At 37.1% G+C, this 12,200-nt stretch overlaps 1 protein-coding gene across 1 annotated transcript; it reads left to right on the top strand.

Moving 5' to 3' along the window:
* Positions 1–655: 655 nt before the first annotated feature.
* LOC108977348 lies at positions 656–1,537 on the top strand. The gene is made up of 3 exons (XM_018946967.1): positions 656–783; positions 852–992; positions 1,246–1,537. The coding sequence occupies exons 1-3, from the start codon at positions 709–711 to the stop codon at positions 1,462–1,464; spliced, it is 435 nt and encodes a 144-aa protein (XP_018802512.1). The 5' UTR covers positions 656–708; the 3' UTR covers positions 1,465–1,537.
* Positions 1,538–12,200: the final 10,663 nt, after the last annotated feature.

The following is a 12,200-nucleotide window of genomic DNA, read 5'->3' as shown; positions in this document are numbered from 1 at the left end:
AGTACGGGATTAACTTCTTTCAATTGCTTATTGAAAGAAAAAAATTTTTAACTTGAAAATACAGATTTTTACTAAAATGTATTGAACTATTGAAATACGCGAAATAAAGCCTTGAGTTAATATATTTTTTACGATTGCTCGTTTCTATTAGAAACGTCCGAATTTAATATCAGTTTTGTCTTAATTATTGATAGAAAATACATAGGAAAAGTTKAGGGAGTACATATCCCTCGCCATTCTGCTTTTGTTTTCTACATGGACACTGTACCCTCAGGAAATAGTTGATATAAGGTTAAAATTTTTAAATTATACTCTAGACAATATGTTGTGAACGCATGACAAAAAAATGTTTGTAGGCATTAACGAATGACAATTTAAACGCTGTTAATTGTGCTGCATCGCTCTCAGAATTTAACATATTAAAGTTAGAGGGTTATGTCTTGCAGTTACAGATGTATCTATTGTAGCCATATGCACTATACTATACAACCATACAAAGGGGTAACCATTCTTGCTTAACCACGCTTTTTTAATATTTGCTTATTTATTTCTAATATACATATCTTAAGGTATTTCGCCGTCAATTACTATGACCTTTCAAACTAAATTGATTATCTTTAACATAAACAAATAAGTATGCAACTTTTAGATCAAGTTGAACTTCTTGTTCTGCATGAGGACGATTTTAATATCATTCTACGGCCGACGATGGCAAAGCAATGGATTGAAAGGAAGGCAGCCATTTCATCATTGGAGTATTTTAAGTATTTAAGTCATGATCAGGTAAGCATAATACGGATAGTTATTACTAGTTTGCTACAATACTAATTATACATTTCACACTGTCTTAGATTATTACAGCATGCAAATTAGGCATTATTCGTCAGTTTGATCCACTGGAAACAATATATTATGAAGATAAAGGTCAAATTAGTTACGTACATTTCGTAATTAGTGGGGAATGCATGATTTTACAATGTCTAAAAATGAAGGTGACAAAATAACATACTTTTATAATTTTCCCTCTTACCAATTTCTTTTCATATAGTAGTGAAATATCAATATACTAAAACACATTATTAATAAAATAACTTATGACAAGTTGAACATTTTTAATGTGCCACAGAAAACTTCCAACATATCTACAGCTATGTTATTTATTACATATATAAAAATATATATAAGAAATCGGTCCCAAAAATAACAAATAAGAAAATTAATTAAAACTTGCATACTGATTTTCAGGTTACTACTAAAGCCGGCGGTAAATCTTTTGAACTCTTTGATACTTCTCAAAACGAAGGCGATAATCTACTATTTCAAGATTCCGCTTTAAACAGTTCTAAAGATGGCATCTTTCGCAATATATCGTCGTATTTTGATGCGAATTATGAAATAATGTCTGAAGAGGATGATAAAAATAAAAAAGGAAGTCGACTGGTAAGATATTTTAATAAACTATAGTTAGAACTTCCCAGCGATGTACAAATGGGTATTCCCTCGCATATAATATTCAAATCAACAAAGTTAATAATAAAACCTAATCGAGAGAGTGTATACAGTTGAAATTATTTTAGCCTTCTCCGCCTGATCACTCCAATGGCGTGGAGGTCTTCCTCTTCCTCTGCTTCCCCTGGAGGGTACAGCGTAGAATATTCTCATAGCTGGAGTGATTTCGTCCATTCGGACCACACCACCTTGCCAGCGTAGCCGTTGTCTTTTAATTCGCTGAAATATGTCAAAGATGTTCTATATCTCATACAGCTCATCGTTCCATCGAATGCGACATTTGCCGTTGACAATGCTCAAGGATTTCGCAGAATCTTTCTTTCGAAAACTCGTAACGTCGACTTATCAGATCTTGTCATCGTCTCTGGACCATATAGTAGGACGGGACTGATAACTTATAGAATTTTGTGCTTGTCCGTCCTGAGCGGACTTTACCCCGCAATCCCACCTAGTCAGAAGTATCACCTGTTGGCAAGCAAATTCTGTTCCAGGACGAACGTAATTATCTACGACTTCAAAGTTATGACTGTCAACAGTGACTTGGTGCGACAACTATTTGTTTGATGACAGGAGGTATTTCGTCCTACCCTTGTTCACCTAGTGGTTTCTAGTGCTTCGTTTAATTATCCACTATGGAAAAAGCCGATCTAAAGGCTCGGTTGTTAAGTTCAACAACATCAATATCAACGGCGTACGCCAGCAGCCGTACGCTCTTATAGAAGAGTACCTCCTCTGTTCAGTTTTGCAGCTCGAATTATTTTCTCCAKCAGCAGATTTCTGAAGTTGTAAGATATGGAGTTGCCTTGTCTGAAACCTCGTTTAGTATCGAACGGCTCGGAGAAGTCCTTCCCGATCCTGACGGAGCTTTTGGGGTGGTCAATGTCAGTTTACACAGCCGTATTAGTTTTGCGGGGATACCAAATTCAGACATCGCGGTATAAAGGTAGATCCTTTACGTGATGTTTGGCATCAACAGCAGTTTTGAAAATGACATAGAGTTGGTGCGTGTCGATTTTCTTTTCACGGGTCTTTTCCAAGATTTGGCGCATGRTAAATATCTGGCAAGGTCCAATCAGTTTGTTGACGGTGGGCGATGTTTAGTGGACTTATCGCACAGTAGTTGGTGCAGATTGTGGGGTCTACCTTTTTGTGGACTGGGCAGAGAACACTTAAACTCCAATCGTTGGCTATGCTTCGACCGATCATATTTTACAAAGAAGCTGACGAATRCTCCATATCAGTTCTTCGCCGCCGTGTTTGAATAGCTCCACCGGCCTTTGCCGCTTTATTGGTAATTGTTATTCGAACTTCTTCATGGTTGGGCAATGGAAAGTCTGATCCATCGTTATCAATTGGAGAATCGGATTTGTCTTCTCCCGGCGTTATTTTTTATTGCTATGCCCTCCACAATTTTAGTATGCTGTGGGTATCGGTCACTAGATCACGACTTTTGGAGGTTCTACAAGAGTATGCTCAGGTCTTGAACCCTTCTATTAGTCGCCGCATCTTTGCGTAGTTTTGTACTGACTCATTTCGTCCTCTCTCTTTTTGTGTTTTGTTTGCAAAGGCGTCTCGCTTCACTCTTCAACATTCATTCCACGCATGTGTAGTGGTCGACTGCAACGTTGCGAAGTAGGCAGTTTGTTTTCTCTCTGCTGTGACATGGTACTCCTCGTAGTAACAGCTGTTCTTTTCCTTTTTCTGAAAACAAATGGTTTCTTTTGCAGCTGTAGTGGTCTGATCAATCTGTTCAGGTCAGAGACAGCCAGATAGCTTAGCGAATTTTTCTATGCTGAAGTCTAGTACTACAGATAACCAACTTCCGGGCCGCGGCGGAGTTGATCAGCATCAACCCATTTGGGAATTTTTCCTCGCGAAGGCTGAATTTATCGACTGTTGTGCCAAAGATACCTTCCTTGCCCACTCTGGCGTTAAAGTCGTGAAGCACGATTTGGACATCGTGGCGGAAGCTCCAACCGCTCTTAGAAGGCATACTTGGTCACATCGTATTTCTCTTTCGTCGGATCGTGAGCGCAAATCAGAGATATGTTGAAGAACTTTACGTTGATGCATATTGAGACAAGACGTTCATCCACCGATGTGAATAAAGTCCTTATCGACAGAGTCCTTCTCTCATCACGAATCCCACATCGAATTTGCGTTCTTTTATATGGCCACTATAGTAAATGGACCTTCTCGCCTCAATCCTTTTCCATCCATCAGAATTCTTGGACGGCGGTGATGTCAGCCTTTACTTTAACGACGACAACAACCAGCTGGGCAGCGGTACCTTCCCAATTAAGTGACCGGACATTCAAAGTGCATATGCTCAAATCGTAATCCTTAATAACCTTTCCATGGTCGTAATCATGATAATTTTTCATTCGGCGGGTCCCAGACCAAGCGCATCCCCCAGAGTAGGAATGGTTCGCCTTCTCACTTCAGTTCGCCTTCACAGAGATCAAAGACCGGAAGTCGTGAGTTGCTTGAGCCATATGTAAAAGTAATAAGTAATTGGTACTGAAAAATGCCTGGACTTTTCAGAGTGCTGATCAATGCATTGATTTTATTCGCTGTGCCTTGGTTAGATAGCTGTTCACAAGAATGGCTGTGTGAGCCGGAGAGTTGTCGTGGTGCAAATTACAATCGGCTGCGATGTCTTGCCGGATCTGATTGATCCTTCGTTTTAGTCTCTTTAGAATTCCCACGTAAAACTCACGGTCTAAGTTCAAAACTTTGAGCACGCGAGTCACATTGCCGGAGTTTGTCGTAGTTGCAGATCTCCCAGCATGGTCTTCATCAGCGACTTCTTCCAGGCTCTCCAAAAAGGCCTAGTGCCACCGAAACACACCACTTCGTGCAAAAGCAACATCTGGGTAAGCCTGCTTGAACATATCAAACGTCTCTGTCGCAGATTTACTGACTTTCACTCAGAATTTAATCGCTTACCTCTGCTCTAACGACCGCCGCATTTTCGGCACCACTCACAGAAACACGTCGCTCGAAAATGTTTGTCCTGATTCTCCAAGTGCTTGGAGGCAACTGACCAGCCGCTTATTTGTTAGCTAGGAATGCCCTCTACCGACTCCAGTCCATGAGTGAGTTAAATAATAATAATATTATGCTTGTTATTTGATCTGTTTGAGTTTGATATATCCACCTTCACGTTTGACGGCAATACTAAGACTAATAGCGGGATTCTGTAACCAGTCTCTAGTCTCTATTTGATACATTTTGAGGTAAAATCTCAGTTTGTGACTAGTTACTGTTCACTAAACAGTCTCCAGCTCCAGTCTCAAAATATTGCCTCAAATTTGAGACCTGGTAGTTAGCGGGTCACAAAACCAAAAAGAACTCTTGTCTGCCATTTTGAATATACTGAATAGAGATCATTATAGATATTAATCGATTGTCGTTTTTTTATTTTTTGTAAGCAACTCAAACACGCAAAGGTTAAAAATAAATCAATTTTACATAAATTTCGTTAATATTATGAAACRAAGTCAACATATATTTTTATTTTTATTGATAATTATGATTTCTGACTATGTTATAGAAAATTTAATATTTGTTATCGACATATTAATTTTCATTGAAGAATAAAAACATCTCTGAATAATGAAATGTAATAGATTTTGTGACTGTCACTTACAGAATAGCAAAATCGTCTCAAGTCTCAAAAATTGTCTCTGTCAAATTTAGAGATTTGATACTGTATCACAGAATCGCACGGTAAAGGACATTAGGTTTGCTTACAACTATTTGTACTATCGACAGAACATTCATGTTGTTCTGTTGTGTTCTTATTTTAAGCTGATAAATATATTGGATAAGTTCTTATCTGTTACTGATAATTACAATACATTGATAAGAATTTGTTGATATATTTGGGTTCGTGAGTATAATAAGGAATGTTATCTTTATAACTCTCCCCTCTGTTAAAATGAAATGTCCTCATTTCAAAGGCTGTGTTTGGAGTCGCTGTATTTCCATTTCATATACCTGTTCGAAAGCTCGTCGTTTGTTGGCTTCTTATTTAATCTGGTAACATTTACATGCCTTTACTGAGGCGTATATAAATAATCCTAATATTATTACTAAAAGAATAGCATAGCTTCAAAATTGTAAAGGGCGTTCCTCAACAGGAATTAGGTATTTATACGTTTCCTATAAAAAAAAAAAAAATTGTAATTCGATTTGGATTCCGAAACACCCAACTTTACTTTTACACGGTAGATACGTTCCTCAGAAATCCGTGTAAAAAGAGAGACGTTTCCTATAGTAAAATGAGGGATACGTTCCATGTCATCTGAAAACCCTGTAAGATGAAATAAAGAACTATGTTTACTTCGAAAAATGGTGTAAAAAATATTGAAAATTATAATGTTTTAAATATGCAAAGAAATTGTAGTATGTTCATATGGCATTTAATTGAGTATTTAAACTTAAAATACGTAATTCATACAGGTGAAAAATTGGTAGAGCAATCAAACAACAAAAGAAATTTATTAATCCAGAATTAAGAAACAGAAAAATTAGAATAGAAATAAAGAAAATATATTTACTTGTTTGCGACGAACGCGTTCCATATTAGAACCATTTTTAAGAAATCTCAATCTTCAATCCAAAATTTTTTAAGAAATGATTCTCCATACTTTTACCAAATGTTAGACAATCTTCAATTAAACTAGCTGTCGAAATGAACTCCAGTCCCCGAACTAACCTACTTCAATACAACACATAATACAAAACCTCAATACAACACTCATTGCATCCACACGCTAATCGAGAAAAACTCATCACTGACACCCCTCCACACCACACTTAGGAACACTATTACATCTAAGCACCACATATCACTACTTATACAACTACACCACACACCATGTCACCGCTGAAGAGGACACCACACACTTTTTCGTTTCTTTTTCCAGTTCATTTTTTTCAGTTTTTTCAGTTCATTGAAACACATACACCAATATACGATTATACCGGTTCATTAGCGAAAACCTAAGTAATAAAATTGAATTTGTTTAAAAATGAAAGATAAAGAACTTATCCCACATAATTCTTTAAAGAAAAAAACATAAATCAACGGCGTTGTGAAAAGGAAAAAACATAAATCCTACGGCATTGTGGAAAGAAGTGTAAATAAAGAAAGGACAGGGAATGAAATTCTACTAAAACTTATGTTGGAAAAAATAAAGTAAAATCATATTAAACGTGACTAGCAAAAAGAAGAAAAATATACGAAAGCTATCCTCTGTTCATTGTTTTAACGGGAAGAAAGCGAAAGCAAAAGAAATAAAGTTATATGGATAAGTGCTCCCCAATAAATTGTGAAGAAAATAAATACTAGCAGTTAGTTGCAATATTTCGGTCCCTTCGTCGTTATCGCTATAATGGTTTTGCCACCATCTGTTCTGTCGTCATCTTCAAATTGTAGGTACTCAAATCCTTCTCTTCAGATTTCGTGTGCCAAGGCTATAATTTCAGAAGTGTCCATCGATGCTTAGTTCACTGAAGTACCACTCTTGACACATTCTGGCTAAAGTGATATCCAAAAACAAGGTTGATACCCTTAACTTTTCTTTGGCCATTGATGCATGTGTAATTCAATCCAAAATATARTATTTTTTCCATACATCAATCATCGTGAAGTTGTCCTTCTCTATTGCATCTAAAATATGATGGAATRCTCGTTGAATATAATAAAACTTAAACGTCGCAATTATACACTGATCTAATGGTTGAATCAAGGATGTGGTATTAGGTGGCAATAGTATTACTTGAACAATTTTAAGCTCCTAATTGGGATGACTTGGCGCATTATCTATGAGCAAAAACACTTTAAAATCAAGACATTGCTGTTCCATATATTTATATTTTAACTTCAGGAACAAAGCACTCTTCAAACCATTCCTCAAATACATAGATCTGCTGTCATCCACGTTTTTTTATTTTCTTTCGGATTTTGCTATGAAAGTTCTGGAAGACAATTTTTTCCAGAGCAAACCCGTTTCATCGGCATTGAAAATTTGGTCGGGGACATAGCCACTATCTTCAATTATGTTGGCTAGTTCTGTTGGAAAAGTTTTAGTTTCCTTTCTCCTGATGATGCGATTTCTCCTCTAATTTTTAAATTATAATAATACCCAACGATTACCCTCCAACCGCCCAACCGACGCGAGGTGCGCAATCCGCGAACGAGCAGCCCAGCTACAGAAACAAAAATTTCAATAGCCAAAATTAAGAATTAGATTAAAGTTTATAATTTTTAAATGTTWCTTGTTAAGAGTAGATAAAATAATTTTTTTTTAATGGTAAAGAGAGAATCTGTTAGATCAATTATGCTGGAATGAGAATTGAAATCGTGACATATGCGGCGGAATGGTTCGTTTAACTCGAAATTTGTTCCAGAAAATTTTAAAAGTAAAGTTTTAAACTGCCTGGTAGAGCGAGCGGCAATGTTAAAAGTAATATCAGACARGATAACCCATCTCTCTTGAGACTGACCCATTGATGAGCTTTACAAGAAATATACCAAGCATTTCTCTACGACTAGCGAGTGTAGGCAGATTTATAAGTTTTAAACGGTTAGTGTTAGGGGGAAGATTTAAACTGGAATCTAAATGCAAATGATTTAAGGCAAAAAGTTAAAATTGTTTTTGAACGGACTCTATTTTCTCAGAAWGAACTAGATAACAAGGGTTCCATRCMACGGAAGCATACTCTAATATTGGCCTCACCAAAGATTTAAAAGAATTTTTGTGGTAAGCGGATCTCTAAATTCTTTAGACCAACGTTTAGCAAAACTTAGAGCACCTTTAGCTTTAAAAACCATGGAAGATGTGTGAAGATTAAAATTGAGTTTGGGGTCCATAGTTACTCCCAAGTCAATAAAACTGCATACTTGCTCCAAYCGAAAGTTTTGTATTACGTATGAAGTAGGGTCTACAGATCTACGTGAAAAGCACATCGTTTTACATTTTTTAAGATTCAATGGCAAGTCATTTCTATCACACCAAGAAACTAGGTTGTTTAAGTCTGTTTACAACTGACATCTTTCACTATTTGAGGTGAATGATTTAAAAAGTTTTACATCGTCAGCATATAATGTAACGTTTGAAAACTTAACAACAGATGATATGTCATTAATAAATAACAAGAACAGAATTGGACCAAGATGGCTACTGACTTCTGCTTTAAAGCATTTCTATCTACAAGTATTCTGCTTTGCAATAAATCTTCAATCTAAAACACTACAGATTTTTCCATTTTTACTAACACTTCATCACTAATATATGACGATGTTTTGGAACTATAAATATATAAATATATGATCTTGATAATAGCTTCGTTTAAGCCCAAATCCTTGCCCACAGATGTTTAACCTACACCTCTTGCCACACAGTCCAAGATTTTTAATTTTATTTCCAAAGAAATGGTTTGCCATTGACGAATCTTTGAAATATTGGGCATTTTGTTAATTATGGTAAGGGAAAAATTTTATTTTTAAAGCTTAACTAAAAATTTGTAGATAAAATTCCTTTTTTCTCTTATTAAGGTCAGAAATGTTCAGATCTAATTGATAGCACCAACAATTGATAAAATAATAATAAACGCTCTGATTTTTATTAAACGGTTTTATTTAGCTCACACCGTGTTTTTTTTTTGTTTTTGTAGTTATTATTTATTCTTGGGTTAAATTTAGTAATTCCAATCCAATTCCTKTCAACCGATTAATCTGAAATTTTGTATACTCTTTGGATTTTGGTGACAATACAATTATGTTTATTCATTATCATTATAAATTCAAGATGGCCGCCGCTACAAAATRGCGGATARTTTATGTTTTATTATTAATCCCATCAATATGGTATCAAATGAAAAGGCTCAACGAGCAGAATACAATATATAATAAAAACTTGAAATACAAGATGGCGGCCGCTACAAAACGGCAAATTAAGCAAAAACAATTATTTTCTAGATGGGCGGTCAGCGCTGACGGTATAGCGCGCTGCCGTGTGTCATTCACTTACCTTTAGGATTTTTGCTTTCTTTTCCTTCCGGAAGTTCTTGATGTGCTCCAGTTTCTACTGGTTCCTCAGAACTCTGTTTTTGACGCAATTTTTCAGGAACCTTCTGTGTCTTTCTGGAAGACTGTGGATTTTGTTTTTTTTAAGTCTTACATTTCAAAGACTGGCTGGAAAGCAAGTTATTTTTCCATCCCGGTTGAGAAACAATTGACCCAGTACTTATACTTAATGGCTACCTCAAACATCATTAATGTTCGTTTTTGGAAATTTTGAACATGTTACCAGTCGATGATCTTTGRTGCACAATCCACAGGCGACGTGTTTGTGTGTTTTGCTGAACGGCTGATAGTAGGCGGCCGTACGATGGGTATTTCATCGTGTCTCTCCAATGGGGGAAAGGGTCGGGTCGAAAGGACTGATGCTTCGGGTCACGCTGAGGGAGCGCACGGTGAATAAGGGGCAGTTTTGACTGTTGCAAATCGACTTCATACTGGTTTGAAGCGTCATATCACTATAAGGGCGGGTAATTGTTCCCTGAAAGGTACGTATGTCAACTACTCTTGTTTTATTGTCTGCACCGAAATACGTTTTTTCGACGCGAAGTCGTTTGCAGAAGTGTTGATGGAGTAGCTTTAGTTTCTGCCACCTTTGTGCGATGCTTAAATGTTCATCTTCTAAGTTGAGTTCTGCTGGGATTAGTAAAGGGCTACATATCAAGAAGTGAACTGGAGCTAAAGTTTCTAATTCGTTGGGTAGCTAATTCTTCGAAAGTGATTTTTTGGTTCTGAGACACCTTTTTTAAGGGGCTCTTTAAACTTTTCGCTCCTACTTTCCAGAGTCCACACATGTGTGAAGCTTCTGGAGATTTAAAGTGTCAGTTGATGTTTTGGTGTGCTTCACTAGTTATTACTTGAGTTTTTAATGACGTCAAGAATTCTCGCCGGTCTTTAATTAAAAATTTCGACACTCCAACGAAATTAGTACCATTGTCCGAATAGAGATCTGTGGGACAACCGCGCCTGGTGCCGCGGTCGGTGTAGTTTTTTATGTCGTAAAACGCGCGAAATCGATTCTTGTTGCTGCGAATGGACGGTGGGTTAAGGTGGTACGTTCCGCGGGTGGTGCTGCCATAATCTGAGTAGTGTTGYGCTTTTTGTGCAATGATGAATGGTAGCCTGCTTCGGTATCCAAAAATTCCTAACGCGTAAGTCGTAAGACTATTTGGTGCCATGAAGGGATGGGTAAATTGGGTGAATAGTTTGGCTAGTCGACTGATATGGGGTAGTATAGTCGGATAACGCTCCTTGTATGATAACGCAGCTGAATTGCTCGACCGACCATTAACTCGCATTATTTTTTTGGGATCGGTAATCTATGTTTTTGGGTTAAAGCTTCATACTCTTCCTGGAAATGCTTCTTTCGAATAAAATAATCAGCTTCGTGCGGGTAGTGTTGAACTCCTGTGGAGTTATTTCCAACGTTGTGTATGACTGTTGTTTAATGACGCGTTCGAGCAGAATCTGAACAAATATGATATAAATGGCCTTGGTTAAAGATGAGAATCTAACCAGCATATTATTCTGTGTTGTGTTCACGAAGGCCTTGAAAATACGACTAGTCTCAACGCAAGTGAAGTAGACGTTGTAAAAAAGAAGAAACCTTTGGAAAAAAATAAGAACAAAGCCAGATGACATAATTATAACAAAGAAGGATGGTGCGTCGTATGAAGATATTCTGCGAAAAATTAAAAGTGACAGCAGGCTTGAAGAATTGGTTTCAAATGTAACCTACATTCGTAAAACGCTAAAAAGAGATTTACTTTTAGAACTAAAAAATCGAGCAGAGACGAAAGCCGAATCTTTCCTAAGCGCCCTGGAGGGGGTGGTTGGCAAAATTGCTAAGATATAGCCCAAGACCCACAACGTCACAATTAGGTGCAAAGGCTTGGATGAAATTGCAACACAGACAAATCTTCTAATTATACACGTTGTGGAATCGTGGGACATTTTGCAAAGGTATGCACAAACGTTCCGAGCTATTTGCTCTGCAAAGGGGAGCACTCAGTATTGAGCACGGCTTGCCAAAAGTATCTCGAGATGATGCAGTCTCTAAATAAATGAGGATACTTCAGCTAAACCTTAACCATTGTGCAGCAGCTCAGGATTTGCTAGAACAGAACAGTCATAGAAGAGACCATTTCCGTACTAAGTGAACAATACTCCCAGCGTCCCAAAATCACATGAATTGCAGACAAATCTGGAAAAGCAGCAAAATGATCCTGCTTAAACCTGCCTTAAGATCTGCTCTAGAGAAGCTCACAACTGCTTCACATGATTTCGGAAATGAAGATTTCCTTTTAAACCTTTCATTAGAAATCAGAAGCAAAACACCGATTATAATAGCGGGTGATTTTAATGCTTGGTCAACTGCAAGGATTAAAAATRTGTTACAAACCATTGAACCCAGCTAATTCAAGAATACCTGAGTCAAACGCACCTAACAATATTGAATACCAGAACGCAAAATACGTACCAAAAAGTGAATAAAGGATMCATTATTGACATTATGTTGGGGACTCCCAAGGGCCCGAACTTCTTAGCAGGAACACTTCCAGAAAGCGAAGCTGGAAGCAGCAGGAGTTCGACTCAGACT

Source organism: Bactrocera latifrons, unplaced genomic scaffold (assembly GCF_001853355.1).
Source record: "Bactrocera latifrons isolate USDA-ARS-PBARC rearing strain unplaced genomic scaffold, ASM185335v1 scaffold_876, whole genome shotgun sequence".
In the NCBI taxonomy this organism is placed as follows: Eukaryota; Metazoa; Arthropoda; class Insecta; order Diptera; family Tephritidae; genus Bactrocera; species Bactrocera latifrons.
This window is presented reverse-complemented; position numbering and strand designations above follow the sequence as displayed.